Below are 18,275 nucleotides of genomic sequence, written 5' to 3'. Positions count from 1 at the left end.
TCATATGAATAAGTATAATATAACTATGAGCTAAAATGCCATTGAGGGAAGAAAAACTTTTTGAAAATTAAAATCTCTTGGTGAAATGTATTTCACATATTTACAGAGTCTATATCCTATAAGTTACAACAGATTACACATACACAAGACAACTTTCTGTGTTTTAAACTAATATCAAATACTGATTATGATGCTAACTGGCTTGACAGTTAAAACCTGGATCATCAACTGTGTTGAAATACAATGTGGAAAGTTTGTCATCAAATTTGGAAACCAATTGATGGACAGATAATCCGCAGTAACGCTTCCCTATTCGAGCGATGAAAATGTCAATTATTTTCTTGAACATGTCATCTCCTTGGATTAGTGGCTGCTCCACGAACTCAATTAGAGGCATCCACTGTATCGCGAAAAGAAAAGGCAGCTTAAGTAAATGCAAGGTAGCATAAACACACTGTAGCCAAAATTGTTAAGAAAACTCAACACCTAAAGCTAGCCCATGAGGTGAGGATTTCGCAGAATCATATAAGGAAATAAAACATCCTAAATCTTGCTCATGACTTTAACACTCCTTGCACGGCCAAGACTGAACATTTGGTGCATGGACAATATAGCATGGGGGTTCAACATTGTGAAGTCAAGAACATATGGTGCATGGACAATAAGTAGTTTCTAATTTTTCTTGAGGTTAATCAATGTTTTCCTCCAGAAGATTCAAGTAATGGATAAGATTAAAAACATAATGCGGATAATATCATCACTGAGATGGGATGTATTGAACAGAAACTATCACTTAGTGAAGGAAATACATAAATCAAATTCATTTTCACTGACTATTAATTTATGCAATATGCTTACCTTAGCAGATTGAATTTCTAGATCATCAACCATGATCTGTTTCGACAGAGGTCTTAACAGGCAGACGAAGAACAAATCCGACTTTTCAAAGGCCACACTATGTGCATGCCTGAAGAAGGACATCGATAAATTAAATCAATTTGTTACATCAAAACGCAAGAAGTATCCTAAAAGTGAAGTCTAGCAAGTAGTACTTCTACATTCCCTGTGTCTGAGCAAAGTTTTACTCGGATACTTATTGTATCAGCATTTCATGTTTTTGTAAAATTGCTAATAAAACGGAACTAAATAGTCACTGTACATCATCATAAAATTATGGTCCTTTGAAGAGGAAAAATTGTTACCTGAAAGCCATAACCTCCACAAATTCAGTATTAATCTGGTAAAATAATAAGAAATAACCATCATTTATATAACGATTGCTCGTTATAGATTGCTAGTTTAGGTATGAGATATGTTAAGTGTGAGTTTCTTACCCCAGTTTCCTCCTTCACTTCTCTCACAACTCCTGTAAAGATCTCCTCGGACTGTGATTTTGACGCAAGAACAATGTGTAACGAGTTAACTATGCAGATTTCATGCTTCAGTAGTATTTACTTCAGTCAAAAGTGACCAAAATGTTATGGTCAAATTGCAGTAAAGGAATATACCTCAAGAATGAAACCAGTTGGTATTTTCCATAAGCCTGAAAGAGCCGGCGCAGAATGTTTCTCTTGCACGACGAGCACCTAAAGCAGTAATTTTATTAGCCTAAGGGACTACACAAAAAATTCAGAAGCTTATACTAATCCCCCTGTCCCAATTTATGTGAAGGTGTTTGACTGAGCACGAAGTTTAATAAATAAAGGAAGACTTTTGAAACTTGTGATCTAAAACAAACCATAGAAATTTGTGTGGCTAAAAATAATCTCATTAAGGGTAAAAGGGTAAATTTAAAGTTATATATAGTGTTTCTAAATATAGAAAGGTATCATTCTCTTCGGAACATATTAAAAAGAAAAGTGCATCACATAGGGCCTTCCAAACAAGAAAATATGCACCTCATTTTTGTCATTGATCACAAAACCTCCAACTCCAACTTGATGAGATGCATTAGAAGGAAGCATGTAGGGTTCATCTGGTATCCAATAAGTCATCATGACATATCCTCTTTCCGCATGATGATACTGAAATCCTTCCTGTGCATAGTTTAAGTTCGACCACTATGTTAGCCAGCTTTCAACAATCAAAAGAACTAATAGCAAAACCTTAAAAAGATTTTTAAAACAAAATTTAGTTTGGAGAATAACTTCCGGTGTCTCGCTTTTATTGTCCTATCTCAATTCATCAACAAAAGGAATACCTTCATTGCAATTCATCAGAAAAAGGAAATACCTTTACTGCAATAGGAACTAGATCACATCTTTCCAGTGGTAGTTTAAGCCAAACTCCCCTCTTCCCCTGTTTCGAGAGCCATCAATTAGCAAAAGGTGTTTTATTAACAAAGATTACTATGTCTCATTCCCAAATGTAAACATATGGAACTTAGGCCTAATTCTACCCCAAAAGCTAGATCATGAGGGGAGGATTACTCAAGTCCATATAAGCAGACCACCAGTTCATTCTCCAACCAATGTAGGACTCTAACCCACTCTAAGACCAAAAAAGTAGGGGTAGACTATGTGAATCCTCACGGACCATATTTCTCCATTTAAATTCATCTCAGACTAGTATTGTACAAAATGTGAAGTACTAGAAAGTTCTTTGTATTTCCTACTAGCATAAAAATCTCTAACAGGGACAAAGACTCCTAGAAAGCATAGAACCTAAAGCAAATGTTGTAACATGATTAACACATATTCTCAACTAATTAGTATCGCATATATAATTTTGTTTCTTCCGCTGTGCCCTATCTTTCACTTAATCTACATTGATTCCAAGAGATTATAGATCTTTCGAGTCTTCCTTCCCTGTGATTTTAAGTCTACGTAATAATATTTGACAAAAATTGTGAGTCTCACAAACTTTCATCATGCGTGTTTTCCAATCGCAAGAGTTGTCGACAAAATAAAAATAAATAAAAAAATGTGAAATGCAATAGCTTACTGTGTGATAATCAACACGACGTAGTAATCAACATTAGACAAGAAATCAAGTAATGAAATTTGAGACTAGTCTAGTATAGTAATTGCTAAAAAAAAAAGTCTAGTATAGTAGTTGTTGGAAATGAAGTACCTTCACTTTCCAATGAGAGAGAGATGCACGAAGCACGAAGGAAAATTTGTCGGGATTGGATGGTAGTCTTTCTGGATTGATAAGTACTCCTCCATATTCATCATCAGCGGCATCAAGTACCCATTTATCTCTAAAATACAAACTTGTATGGTTTGTGCCATTTATCTGATCAGAGAAAGTGTCCACTAAGAAATTCTTTTCGCTTACTGATCTTGTAGCATCATATGAAGCGCTTGAATAAGAATTCTTCATTAGAAGCCCTGAAGGTAAAACAGAGAATTAACTTCATGTCAGATATAAACAGCAGCTTTTCTCATTTAGCAGTAGGAGGATATCCTTCTCTAAAATCTAATGAGGCACTTTGTATTGCTTCATTGTTGATTGTTCTACTTCGAGTTCATGCTTCCCTACTGAGAGATCAAATGGTAACATCATAGTAATAGCTCCTCAAAAGAGCCAATTATGAAACTTAAACTCATTTAAAACGGTACAAAATGAATGGAAATGTTAATGAGAGCCTTTTATGTCAACGGTACGCTTCAACTACAGTGTTGCAGGAGTTTTGTTAAGTATTCAAGAAAAATTTGAAAAACTCCTAAAGCTAAAAAGGAGGGGATTCAAAAAGAAATTTCTTTTGATCGAGAAATTAAAAACGCCTAAAGCTAAAAAGACTAGAAACTGTGGTTAGCAAGAAACGAACTTGTGTCCTCTATGAGAATTTGAACCCCTTTTACCACTGAGCTAAGCTTTTGGCTTTTGTTAAGGGAACTCAACATTTAATATTTATATATAAAAATAAATTTGACAAACCCCTTCTTTCTACCTAGATCTGCCCATAACTGCAGGGGGGATGCTTTTTCTTGCCTAAGCACGCAGAAAGATTTTGTTAAAGGATGGCGGTAAGACATGAACTCTCATGCCATGTTGCACTGTATAACCACAACGTCTAAAAATTAGGTTACCAAATTTAAACAAGAAACACATTTTCTTAGTACATGAGAAAAGTGGAATGAAATTATAGTAAGGAACTTCTCCATCCTTGTAGTTCCTTAAATATGAAAACGCCCACCAATCATTACAACTATTGAAATGCTTACATTTATCTATAGAGCTATTTGCTTTGTTACTTCATAGTTCAAACCAAGGCTCTTCACTTCAACAATCAACAAAATAACTTTTCTTATAGAATCTTATGCTGGCTTTCTCCAACTAAATACTTTTGCGCATGAAAATAGTACTTCCTCTGTTCCATTTTAAGATAGCCTAGGTACACTCTTTCCTTTTTAATTTTTTTTTTCGGAGAAGAATGACAGATTCATATATTTTGAAGCAATATAACTTTAAACTTCACATTTTATTCTTAATGACATGAGTTTTTAGCCACGGAAACGTCGACCTATTTAAGACTACATTTTCCAAAAGTCAATCTTTCCGTCTTAAACTTTATATCCAGTCAAACATATCTCACAAACAAAAGAGAGTAAAATCTTCTTATACCCCTACACTATCATGGATAGGCAAAATAACCTCATGATTAAATCAAAAAAAAAACAAAAGGGCACACAAACTTAAGCAAAAATCAGAAACTTACCTCTGCAAGAACAGAATTTGGGAGCCACATTAACACCAGACATGAGCTTTGAGTCAACAAATGAACTAGAAAACTCCATCCCTTTCATATCCACTGATTTGCACATAGATATTGCCTTATAATCAACAAATTTCAGCTCCATTTAAACTAATTTCCAGATATTCAGTTCCAAAGTCCAAATGCAAAACCAAAATCTTGACTGCTCTATAAATAACCCCAAATAAGAAAACCACGTACTATATTTTTTTATAAATAAATAAATCAAGAAACAAGATATTTTCTTGGGTATTTTCACCCTCTCGGAGAAAACTAGTGAAGATATTAAATACTAGTAGTATATAGTTTTGGCATTAAGTTAGAAAAAAACACAAAAAAAAAAACTCGTGATTAAAAGGAGATAAATTATGTCATGTACAACAGTAGCATAAAGTTAAAGCAAAGGTTCTAGCTTGATGGCATGTGGTTGAAAATGACAAAGTGAGAGGAAATGGAAAAAATTAGTGTGAAGAAGAAGAAGAAAGAGGAGGGGAGGAGTGCATTTTTAAAACGCGGCAGTTGTGTGTCTATTTAGTTAGTCATTTTTTACTCCCTCCATCAAAATTTAAAAAATAAAGGAAATTTTTTTAATCTTATGGACTAAAATAAGTCAAAATTATTTGTATGATAATACATCATCTTGTTAAGCGTAAAATATAAAGTTTAAAGTTAAATTAAATGCCAAATAAAGCAATGTATTATTCTTTTTAGATAAACTAAAAAGAAAAGTGTATCACATAAATTGAGACAGAGGGTGTCTTTTTTTAAGATCGATGTTATTTCATTAAAAGAAACTAATATATGTACTTGCACGATGCGCGATGCGCGATCATAGTAACTTATCTCACTTATGGACGAAAATTATTTTCTTTACAAATGATTGATATTAATAATTAACTTCATATTATTTATTTCAACTAACATTTGGACAAAATTATTAATCTATAGTTACACACTCCGATTTGTTGATATTATTATTAATCCTTAGGAATATTTGTTGAAAATATTTTTCATTCACCAACTAAATACAAAAATATATTCTTCATGAATAATGACTTATGTCATACTAAAAACACCATTAATCATTTTGTATATCAACGGTCTTTTAATGTAACAATCATTAACACCGGGTTAGGGGCAGGGGTATAGGACGAATGGACTAGTTGCGAGGACGAGGGCGAGGTCAGATGTAAGGGAGCACATTAATCAGCAATGGATTATCATTTATGAACCTTGTTTTTCTTGGAAACTCATTTAGGGCATGCCTAACACACAATTTAATCATTTTATGTAATGTGACAATCATTAATACCGGGTTGGGAGCTGGTGCGGTGCAGGGTGGGGGTGGGAAGGATTGGGTTGCGAGGGTGGGGGTACAGAAAACAATTAGCATGGAATGCGCCACTTATAGAACTTATTGGCTAAAAAGTAAGTATTATTTTTATTTTAAAAAGCTTTTTCTTCCAAAAAAAAAATGTATTTTTCAAAATCCGTAACCAAACAAACATGAAAAATTGTATTTTCCCTAGCAAGCATATCCTAAAAGCAAAATAAAACCAAATTGTCTATCTGGCGGAGGCCCTAGGAGTCTGGAGACAAAAAAAGAATAAGATATTTTTTAGGTACAATGCGTAGTGTCATCATTCATCACTTCCAAAAAAAAAATGTGTAGGTCATGCTTCCTGATTTTTCGCTTATCTTAATCATGAATTATTAGTTGTTAGAACTGTTATTCTATCCTTTTAACAAATGGGACAGACAATTAAGGGATACATTTTTCTCTTAATATAAATCAGGAATTATAGCATGATTTGAAATAAGAATTTCTGATTCTGTTATCATCACTCATTTTAGAACTCGACTAATTCAAATTGTGTCTTGAAAGTCTTACTTTGTGAGCAAAGTGTTATCTACCAAAAGTAATTCAGTTCCCAAAATTCGTAGCCTCTTATTTATTAAAATAATAAAGGAATCTAGTGCTTCAACACAATTTTTAATAGTGAAATATGACTCTTAACACATTATGTATCTAATTGTTAATGTGAAGTCGATCTTAATTCCTCTTTCTTATAAAGAAAAATAATAATTTGCAGAGAACATTCGATTCAGATAACTCAATTATTATTATGATTCGCAATTAATAACTAGTATAAAAAATTACAAATTTTGTACATCAACAACATATTCAGTGAAATCCCACATAGTGGGTTTAGGGAGCGTAGAATTTACGCAGACCTTATCTATACTTCGGGAGATAGAGAGGCTTTTCCGGTAGGCCTTCGAAAATTACAAAAATTACAAATTTTGTAAAAGAAAAATACTCCCTCCATTCCAATTTATGCGATATAGTTTGACTGGGCATGAAATTTAAGAAATAAAGAAAGACTTTTGAATCTTATGGTCTAAAATAAACCAAAGATATTTGTGTGGTTATAGATTATCTCGTTAAGCGTGAAAGATAAAGTTTAAAGTTAAATTGTTGTCAAATAAGGAAATATATCATTCTTTTTGGGACAGACTAAAAAGAATAGTGCATCACATATGTGATTGGGACAGTAGAGAAATAGATAACTAAATGATAAGAAGAAAAGCTAAATTGGATAAGAGATCATAGTTCTTCCATTATTGAAAAGATATTAGTTTTCTTTTTTCATGGAACTAAAATGAATGCATGGAAAAAAACAATTAACATTATTTGGGTTATAGTGAAGTCCACGTGGCAACACGTCAAGTTGGATTCATTTAGTGCACGTTATCCCCCCCCCCCCCCCCCCGCGATCGCCCTCCAAAGGCATTGGTCTTTCATTTTTGTCCTTTGCCTAATACCCCGAGGTTCTGAGTTTGAACTCCAGCACAGTAAAAAATTAAAAAAAATCACAAGCCAGAGTTTCGTAGGAAAATTAGACCTATTCGGGCAAAAGTTAAGCCTTAAGGCAGATGTTTGCAAAATTCCAGCTGAGTAAAAACTTTACCCTAAGTAGAATTTGCATTAAAATTTTACCTTATAAGGAGAGTTTGCAAGAAAACTCAGCCTTAAGGCAGAGTTTCTTAGGGTGGAGTTTTGTGGCCAAACTTTTCCTTGCGAATCCAAACTAAGCCTTGAGAATTTTTTGGCTGAGGGGGGTTCAAATTCAGAACCCTCAACCTACTTTTTTTTTCTTTCTCTTGATAAAGTTTACCGTGTGTCTTCTGTAACTACTGTGAATTAGGTAAAAGTGTTCACATTCATTTAAAGTAAACGAGATTATACGAGTGAGATCTGTTTTAATGATAGAGTACTTTCACAATCAATCAGAAGTTTTAGTCACATGAAAATAAGTGAAAACATTATTGATCATCTCGAACGGTATGCCGCACTGAGTTGTTTTGACTACAGAACCATGAATGTTTGTTGGAACGAATTCGATAATCGGGCTGAAGGCTTCTACCATCTTTCCCTCACTGTCACTTCCTTCGTATGAATGTTGAGTCATCCAAGCCTTTCTAACTCGACCTGACCCAGTCACCCTATGCGAGTGGCAATTCAAAAAGTGAAACTCTCGATGATAGTTTGACAATCTATCCTCAATAGGGGGCTTTATTCTTTTGATTAGATTAGGAGTCGCAAGACTGCAGCGCGTAACCCCCTATTTTAGTGACAAATCTATTTATAGTAAATATGCAGAGTTAATTTCCTAGATAGTCGCCCAAGTTTGGACAATTGCCTACCAATATTATTTTTGTTTCTTTTGGGACAACAAATTCACTCAACTATCCCTATTTTCGTCAAAATATACTAAGTACCTCAAAACCCTCCTTCTCTCCTAGTTGGCATCCCATATATTAAAACTATTTTTTTTTAAATTACAAACGTATTTAATTCGTTAAATACATTTAACCAAGTTCATGGCTTACCCGATTAAACATGACCCGATTAAAAAAGTGGCATGTAAGTTTAAGTTTTTCCAAATCATACTTCTCCGCATTTCCAACTTCAAGTTAACGGATTTGCTATTTCATCATTTTACGCGACACCAATCATCTAGTGATTCTTGAAAATACTTATTTTGATGGTTAATACTCTACATTAAATAATGAGTTGCTAACGAGCTTAAGATATATGAAATTTTATCCTTTTGGTCTCAATTTAAATGTTGCTCTTTTTTTCTTTTCTTTTTTTCTCTTTGGAATTTGTTAATTTTCTAATATTTCTTAAGCCATATTTAACCCTTATAGAAAAATAGATCAGTGTTTATCTTACACCGTAAAATGACTAGATTAACTATCAAAAGAATGAACTAGAGCGTTTATAAAAAAAAATGAATTTTTAATCTAATTTTTCCTTTGTATTTTGAGCTATTTATCATAATATATAGTGTCTAATTTTCGGTATTTTCATTGCCATACTATCAAGTTTTATTTTTATTTCTCATGCGAATTTTCATTACTATAATATTTATTTTAAAGTATTATATTATTACGCTTATATTTTATTTTGAAATATTATTTTACTAGTCTTATATGAAATATAACATATTTTTAGTCTATTTCATGTTAAGATGTAGATATTCCAACTTGTCATGTTAATATCTAGCAATATATTAAAATAAATCCCTAAAGTAACTCAAATTATATTTTTTAAAATTTAAACTTTTATTTTGAAACTTAATCTATAAATTAAAATACTTTAATTGGTCATATTTGATAGAGCATAAGACATGAGTTTGGTTAAATAGATTTACTAGTAAGAAAATAAGCTTTAATGACATGATATGCCAACCGGGAGAGAAGGAGGCCTTTGAGGTGTTTAGTATATTTTGAAGAAAATAAGAATAGTTGAGTGACTTTGTTGTCCTAAAAAAAACAAAAATGATATTTATAGGCAATTGTCAAAACTTAAGTAACCATCTAGGGCATTAACTCTTGCACGAAACTTACTCCGTAGATCGATATGTACTTTAAAGCAAACCCTGTTATTTGCTTATGACATAACTAGCTCTATATTCAATTCAGGAAAGAAGGGAGAGTGGTGGAAATAGTTAGATTTTTCTTCTAAGTGCACTCCTTGAGACGAATGTAATTTCCTTTTATTTTATTTCTTCTTCTTCTTCTATGCAAACCAAACAAGTAAGACATTCATTTCCTTTCCTTAGCCTTCTCAGTGACCAAACAAAAAGAAATGGACACACGTCCCAGTTTTGTTTTAAAAAAAAAAAAAAGGGAAAAGGGACAAAATAACCCCTGAACTTTGGAGAATAGTTCATTCATACCCTTCGTTATACTATGGGGCCAATTATACCCTTACCGCTATACTATGGGGTCAATTATACCCTTAACCCAAACGGATTGCCACGTGGCATTATCTTAGACGCCCAACACATTTTCCCCCCAAATAATTATTTACCCACCAAATTTAATCCAGCCCAACCCGAATATAATATTTTCACCCAAAATTATTATTACCCAACCGTATACCCCTTATTCAAATGGCCCTTATTGAATGCTGGAAGGAATCAAAAGAAGACTAAAATGAAAAAAGAAAAAAGAACATATATCTTTGGGTAAGAGTAGATCTATTCGTAATTTGTATTACTGGAGAAAAGAAAATATTGTTTTTAATTTGAGTGATATATGCTAGACTTGTTAGCTTCTATGAATTTATAACATAAAACAAGTCCAGTTTTGACTAAAATGAATTAACATGTTTTTGTTTTGTGAGGTCGGTAGCAGTGATTTACTGTGGGGAGAGAGGTCGGAGACGGTATAGTTTAGAGAGAGGGAGAATGTAGGCGATAGTGTAGGGTTATTTGAATAAGGGGTATACGGTTGGGTCATAATAATTTTGGGTGAAAATATTATATCCGGATCGGGTTGGGTAAAATTTGGTGGGTAAATAATTTTTTGGGAGGAAAATGGATTGGGCGTCTAGGATGATGCCACCTAGCAGTTTGTTTGGGTTAAGGGTATAATTGACCTCATAGTATAATGGTAAGGGTATAATTGGCCCTATAGTATAACGAAGAGTATGAATAAACTATTTTTCAAAGTTCAGGGGTAATTTTGGTCCTTTTCCAAAAAAAAAAACCGTTGGGTGAGAAAAAGGAAAGAAATGTGCCTTAAATTACCTAATAGAGAATCTTTTTCATTAAAAAATTTAAAAAGTTCAATTTATTCAAGAACACAACATTCTTAGATTGAATAACCCACATGTTATATACTAAAAATAATTTACATTAGTGGGGCAGCCAAGAATCGCGCTAAAAAATGTTCAAGATTTAATAAATATGAATAAAACGTACTCTTCGTCTTCATGTGTATGTCTTACCGTTTGAATTTTGAGAGTTAAACAAAAGTTTTTTGGTTGGAATTTTTTTCATGTCTTTTAAATAATTAAAATTTATTAAATTAAAATCTATTAAATATTGTGACTTACAGCATGTTGTGTGTGATTCTTAAATATGTAAATTTTATTTTAAAAAATTGAATTCACAATCAAAATTATGAATTTGACCCTCAAAAGTCAATTGGGCAGAGAGAGTAATGTTTAGCCTTATATATACAATATAATTTTTTGATAAAATATAACTCAACTAACCATTTTTTTCTAGCTATATATAGCTTTACCCCTTATCTGCATACACATTAATCTCGAATTCTCAATAAACTTGACTTTGCAAGATAATTGAGATAAGTGATTTATGCTTCTTCTTCAGGACAAAAAATTTAATCCGTGTGATTATCACATGTGAAAGAGGTCAAGGACAACGAGCTGTAAAGATTAAAATAATTAAGATTGTTAAATCATTATAATACCTAATTGAAAGAGATGTTTATTAAGACCCTACCTTTTAAAAGTTCTAATACATAGCTTTACCCCATAAGCGCAAAAATTTACTTTGTTGAAAGACAATAACACAATCAAAGTTGTCGTGTGTGAACCAATGTCATCATGACATTTTTTTTGGCTTCTCATTTGGTGTTCAATATTTATTTTGAGGTCAGATAAATATAAACTTGCACTAAAAAGTTTAACTTTTAGAAGTAAAGCACTTTCGATCAAAGTTAAGTTCATACTTAATGCTCAAATCCCAATATTTTGATTAAAAATGTGGGTTATGATCTATGCGAGTCAATCCATGACAGGATGGTGCGGATTGAAAACATCAAAATATGCTACGTGGGATGGTGCTGGTGGGTTGAAGTTGTTGTGGCTTTAAGCGGGTTTGTCCTGCAACCACACCGCCCCGGACCACTTATCATCCCTAAATGCACACATGTACGAATATTTATAGATGCATATAAAGTACGTATTTCTACTTGTACAATCATAAAAAATACTTGGCTTTCTCACACTCTACAATCTGAAAATACTCTATATGTTCCAAGAATCCCCATTACAACATCCCAAAAGCAAAATTACACAGAATATTCCTTCTACGATATGGTGGTAACATCTCAAATAAGCTTCACTTACATGAAACATGTAAATGTCACTACAAGAAAAATGGCTTTTAGTGATGAAAAACATGATTTCTAAAAGTCAAATTCCGGTCCTTAAAAATCAATAGCAATCAAAAAAAATTGGTCTGAGCCCGTCTTTATGAGCTCCCCGCAAAAAATTAAATCCTTTAAACCTTTTAGCAGAGGCAGTTTTTGGATTTCACAATCTTTTAAATTTTGGCCAAAACTTTTTGTTAGTACCTTACTGGGACAAAATTGTTATGTAACTGGTCCTCTTTTTATTTTTCTTGCAACTTATGACCTTTAAGATCATAGCCTAAAGATTCGTTTTAAGCAAATTGAAAATCTTACGAGAAAAACGTTAAATCATGGTCTAAAATTTTATAAAATTTACACGGTTGTTTAATTGTCTGTCTCATGTATATAATTGCACGAGTTTTAAAAATATTGACGAGATCTAATAATGGCCTAACAAGGAACATATGTGCAAATTAGCCTTTTATGGAACAGAAATGTGTTTCTAAAGGCCCAATATCATATGAGGCCAACCCGCTTCTTTTTTAATCACTTGAATCTAGTGATGTTCGGATTGGACAAATTTTGATTACCAAACTTGGTTTGAGGAAGCCCGAAAAAGCTTTTATTTAGCAAAATGAAATACGATTCAAGTAGTGCAAATATACCCGTGGGAACGAAAGTAATAATCGGCGCCAAGTTCGGAGGTATTTTAACCACTTCAGCCAAAATCATTTCACACCCTTGCTACTCCTAATGATTGTTCATAGTTATGTTGTTAGGCTCATGAAACCAAGGATAATGTAGCCTAATATGTGTTTATATCAAATTCATGTAACTTACCGTAGTTAAGTAAGTTAATTAAGCGAATGCATACATTTATTAACCATTGTTAAGTGATTTTATGGTATATTCATAGACATGTCATGCATCCATTGTTATGGTGTAAACACCCAGTTTGGATAAGTTTTTAGCACTTGTCCAATGTGTAATTTAAATACTGAATCCATGTCATATTTGTTCTTCAAATGTCCTACTTCAGCATCAGTCTGGAACAAAATCCATTGGGCTGAGAATGGGGTGTTCGCGAGAAATCAAAAAATCAGGGTGTTCGCGAGAAATCAAAAAATCAATCCGAATCAAATGCCAAATCAAATTGAGAAAAAGATCAATAAATTTTTTTGGTTTGATTTAGTTTTACTTTTAAATTTAAAAAGCCGATATTATTTGGATTGGTTTTAGTTTTAACTAAATTAAAAAAAAAAAACTGAAAAAATCAAACCAAATCGACTATATGGATCAGTAGTTAAAAATTATAATTACATTTATGATATATATATATATATATATATAAAGTTTTGTAGATTAATTATCTTTATATTATATATATGTCGGCCGAGTTAAATCTTTGCTTCTATATAATATACTAATAATTCTCTACAATAGTGTTTTCAAATATATGTTGAAGAAAATCTAACATTTAGATAATCCCCCAATTCTTCTTATAGCCAATAGTCAGATTTACTCGGTTTAGGTGATGTGAGGTCGATGATTATTTTAGATTTTGATTCAAATTCAAAGCATTTGCTCTGCATTTTAACAAAATCTATAGACTCAAAGCTTGAAATCGACGGTTGCGATTCAAGCCTGGTGAAATTGCTCTGTTTTCCATTAATTTTGTTGATATGAGCTCGAATCAGATGAATTAAGTCCAAATTGAAGCAACTTGAATGAATGAGAAGAAAAATCAAATTTAAAGCAATCTATAGATTCAAAGCTTGAAATCTACTGCTGTGATTCAAGCCTGAAGAAACTGCTCTGTTTTTTTTTTTACCAAATTTGCTGATTTTGATCTCAAATCAGACGAATTAAGTCCAAATTGAAGAAAATTGAATGAATCAGAAGACAAATCAAATTTAAAGCAATCTAAAGACTCAAAGCTTGAAATCGACGGTTGCAATTCAAGCTTTGAGAAATTGCTCTGTTCTTTCATCAATTTTGCTGATGAATTAAGTCCAAATGTGAAGCAAATTGAATCAATTAGAAGGCAAATAGTTACAATAAGGAGATCCTGAGCAAAATCAGTCTGAATGAGAGTTGAACTCATAGTTGTGAGCTTGGCGCTAAAAATCATAGTTGTAGGTGAGAAATCACTAAGGAGATGATTTCGAATATTCTCCAGTGCGAAATACTCGTCTAGATTATTCTCCATTGAAATGCTAAAACTGAACAAATATTTGTAAGTTTCTTGGGAAATGGAGAAAAAGTGTAGAAGTTGAAGAGTCTGGAACTTTTCTAACCCAAAAAAAAAAAAAAAGGAACCAAACTAACCCGTTAAAAAAAAAGAACCAAAGTAGGCTTCACGCATAGAATCTATGCGTGAAATGGCCAATGCGTACATTTACACTTTGGTCCTTTTACGCACAGAATCTGTGCGTGAAAGGGCCAAAGTGTACATTTACACTTTGGTCCTTTTACGCACAGATTCTGCACGTGAAACTCTCTTCCCCCCCCCCCCCCCCCCCCCCCAAACCCAACCTTTATTCTTTGGAAATCAAACTCAAAATTAAGTCTTTTTCCGTACTTTTACTGAAGATTAGTCATGTTTCAACACACCGGAATATAAATATTTTATATAGAACTTAATAGTTTTTTTAGTGTATAATAATAACGGCTCATTACATCAAGTATACATATACATTTGGATCATCGTTTTAGGGGTTGTAAAGTGCTCCGAAGTAAGTATGAAAACTTGTTATATTTAGGTTTATATTAGGTTGTTTTTTTTCTTTTATGTCTTTTTTATTTTGTCATTATATTGTGTAATCCACACCTTTTGAATGTGCAAAAATAAATATAATATTTAAAAATAATTCATCCAATACGAGAGGTTCATAATAATTGAAAAATATTTCATTCCATTAGCAACGAAATACATCATTAAATTACAATAGACTTAAAAAAAAATCAAGTTCTAGACACTCTTCTACTTCCAGATGTGCTGCCACCACGGGAGTTTTGCCCACATGAACGCTTATCATGCCCAAACTGCTTACATATCGAGCACTTACGAAAGTAAACCTTTTCGCTAACATCCATTTGATTGTGATAACGGGTTAGCTTGTTTTTTCCTAATTTACGGATATGATTCTTATTCGCAACCACAAAAAACGGCGTGGCTGGCCAATAAGCTTGATTACCAAGGGGGTGGAAGTGGCCGGAATATGCTCTAAGGTATTTTACAACCTTATATTCCTCTACCACATAATCAGTTACATTTCTGGCCATTCTCTCAAAGCACTTGACTGCATAAGAACATGGCATGTGGTACGTTTTCCACTTACCACAAGTGCATGATTTTGTACGCTCAGTAACGATATGTTTGTTTCCTCCTGTACCGTTGTAATAACCCGTTCTAACTTCATACACTCGTTCAACGACGTCATACTCGGTCATTTGGTGACCCTCTACCTTTCTCCTATGGTGCTCCATATTTTTGTAGGGCTTTGACATCCATGTTTCGTCCTAGGCTAATATGGCTCTGGCCTGCCTTGTCCTATCCGCAAATCGCTCCACGACCTGCTTGAAAGTTAGTCTTACCATTGCAGTGACAGGTAGTCCTCGAACAGATTTGAGGAATCCATTGAAAGACTCCGAGCTGTTCGTTGTGAGCATGCCCTATCTCTTTCCTCCATCAGCATAAAACGTCCATTTTTAAACTTCTAATTTCATCTACCAGACATATGCCTCTTCACTTACTTCCCTTAGCAGCTCCATTTTTGCAGCCCATTTTATTTGTTGATGCAGCACCGCAGCCCCCCACATCAATTTGTTTACAGTGCCATTTCCAAACTTTGTTTGCAAATTAGCCTTTAAGTGCCTTAAACAATATCGATGGTAAGCATGTGGAGGCTGCCACCCTTCTAGAGTATGCATCTTGTGCAATATGCCTTTATGACGATCTGATAGGACACATATACCCTGATGACCCTTAATAACATGAGTTTTCAGATGAGTCAAGAACATCCCTTATGTCTCGTTGCTCTCGTTAGCAGCAACTGCGAAAGCAAGAGGGAATATTGACCCATTGGCATTCATAACTATTGCAATTAGGAGCTTGATGTCATATCGGCCATATACATGTGTCCCATCTATTGATATCACATTCCGGCAGTGAGCAAAACCATCAATACTTGGTTTGAATGCCCAAAAGACGAAGTTGAAAATTCTGCCCTCTAAAAGCTACCACTGTACAACAGTGCTAGGATTAGCATGTTATAGAGCCGCCATATACTCCGGCACGCCCGAAAAAAGGATTCCTAAGTTCCAAAGATCATCTCAAAAGCACGTCTACGCCAGAGAAATCCCTTTCTCTTGCTTATGATTTAACCATATTTGGAGTGGACCATGCTAATACAAGTTTTGAGAGGCATCCTGCATAACTTTAAACAAACAACATTTAGCAATGATATTTTAATTGCTATAAGATATATAATGTACTAGGTCAGAAAAGGTACCTTGGAGTTTCCTCAATGTCTTTAAGTAACACATGAGCAATCATGTTTATATCTAAATTCAAATAATCCGCTCGATTTTGTCCCATATCACAAGTGTGCTTTGGATAGAATTTTGTGATTTCCTACAGACCATCAGGCTTAACAATTCCACGAAGCAACCACCGGCCGCCTTGAGTCTGTCGCTTACAAACCAGCCTCCATACCGATTTGGTTGAGTCATCGACCTTAAACTCCCTCATATCCTTTATACAATACATTCTGACAGTCCGTTGCAATGCCTTTTTTGATGTGAACATCATTCCTTTTGCAAGGACGTATTCATCAGTCATGAGATTTTTTTGTTCAATCCACATTTTTTGGCGACTTATATCATCATCTCTTGTGAAGATAAATGCATCCTCACGACCTTGTAGACTATCAAGATATGGAATATAGTCAGAATACCGCTGCATTAGGCTGTCAGGAGTTGGGTTTTCTGCCATCGGAGGTGGTACGTGGTGGTGAGTTGGTTCTGGGGACTAAAATGTGTATCTTCTTCATCCCCTTCACTATCTTCATCATCGGTTACCTCTGCATTATTAGCTGGTTCATCGCCATCACTCTCTGATGTATCCACATAACTTGGACAATCAGCGCCATCTAAGAAAGGCCTCCTCCTACACGACAAAAAGCATATGTTAAATTCCACACATCAAGGTGATGAACCTACACATATTGATAATGAACATGGTGTTCAGAATGATCAACTCCACCAAACTGAGAGGAATGCCCAACATCCACAGTTGGTAGCACTGGCGAGTTTTGATAATAATCCACTGCACCGAACTGAGAATTATTATAATAATCAGCTCCACTGAACTGAGTGTTTTAATAATAATGAGTTGCTCCACTAAACTGAGATAATTGCCCAATATTACTCGTATCAGGTCTATAACCCTTACAAAGATTTAAAAATGGTTATTTACTAATACATACAATAAACACGTGCTACTGCACAAAATAAAAATATAAGAATGCATATTTACCAAGTTTGATTAAATTGTTGAGTAAGATTTTCCAGCGGCACCTGGCCACTCAAAATGTCCCCGTAAGAACTAATATCTCCATACGTATTAACTTAACTGGGATGTTCTTTCGGGATCTCTCGGGGTATCTTTTCAACATACATCTCAAGAACATTAAGGGCGACTAAATGTTTTAATTTTTCTGGCGCATTCAAATAATTCCTTAAAGAATCATCATCATTGATATAATGCCTACCATAAAGCACTATACCATGGGAAACTAATTGTGGATATCTACCTGTTATAGAGATGTTATACTCATCTGGACTAACCTTCATTTTTTCATATATGTAAGTGACTAGTGATTCATAAGACATTTCAAGTGGACATTTAACATGAACGTTTGGTCTTTTTTGTAACGAACTGTACTATTGTCATCAAGGATAATACCATCCCAATGTATTGAAACCTTAACTGGTGGAATATATTGAGTCATTTTTTGTAGGAAGTTTGATTTTTTTTTGAATGACTTAAGAGAGGTTTTTTTGAATGACTTAAGAGACTTAAAATTATGAAATGAATGAGTTTTTACCCCGTCTA

The 18,275-nt window shown here is 33.7% G+C and overlaps 1 protein-coding gene across 2 annotated transcripts; it reads right to left on the bottom strand.

Annotated features, from left to right (window-relative positions):
* Positions 1-41: 41 nt before the first annotated feature.
* LOC132609786 (nudix hydrolase 8-like) lies at positions 42-5,178 on the bottom strand. Of its 2 annotated transcripts, XM_060323939.1 has the most exons (9): positions 4,664-5,176; positions 3,073-3,332; positions 2,233-2,298; positions 1,899-2,036; positions 1,509-1,586; positions 1,335-1,385; positions 1,203-1,237; positions 859-967; positions 42-400 (listed from the first exon to the last, which is right to left on the bottom strand). In XM_060323939.1, exons 1-9 carry the CDS (start codon positions 4,803-4,805, stop codon positions 194-196), a joined length of 1,086 nt encoding a protein of 361 aa, XP_060179922.1. In that variant the 5' UTR covers positions 4,806-5,176; the 3' UTR covers positions 42-193. The 2 variants fall into 2 exon arrangements, with proteins under 2 accessions (XP_060179922.1, XP_060179923.1); XM_060323940.1 differs by lacking the exon at positions 2,233-2,298 and having other exon boundaries at positions 4,664-5,178.
* Between the last annotated feature and the right edge of the window lie 13,097 nt (positions 5,179-18,275).

Source organism: Lycium barbarum, chromosome 9 (genome assembly GCF_019175385.1).
Source record: "Lycium barbarum isolate Lr01 chromosome 9, ASM1917538v2, whole genome shotgun sequence".
Lineage (NCBI taxonomy): Eukaryota > Viridiplantae > Streptophyta > Magnoliopsida > Solanales > Solanaceae > Lycium > Lycium barbarum.
Note: the sequence above shows the minus strand (reverse complement) of the source record. Positions and strands in the feature narration are given on the sequence as shown.

Excerpts from the sequence above, each read along its gene's own strand:
- LOC132609786 (XM_060323939.1), bottom strand. The coding sequence starts at position 4,805 with ATGGAGCTGAAATTTGTTGATTATAAGGCAATATCTATGTGCAAATCA. Across the intron at positions 1,587-1,898 it reads TGATCAATGACAAAAATGAG|GTGCTCGTCGTGCAAGAGAA; the intron begins GTGCATATTTTC and ends TTACTGCTTTAG. Across the intron at positions 401-858 it reads TAGAAATTCAATCTGCTAAG|TGGATGCCTCTAATTGAGTT; the intron begins GTAAGCATATTG and ends TTCGCGATACAG.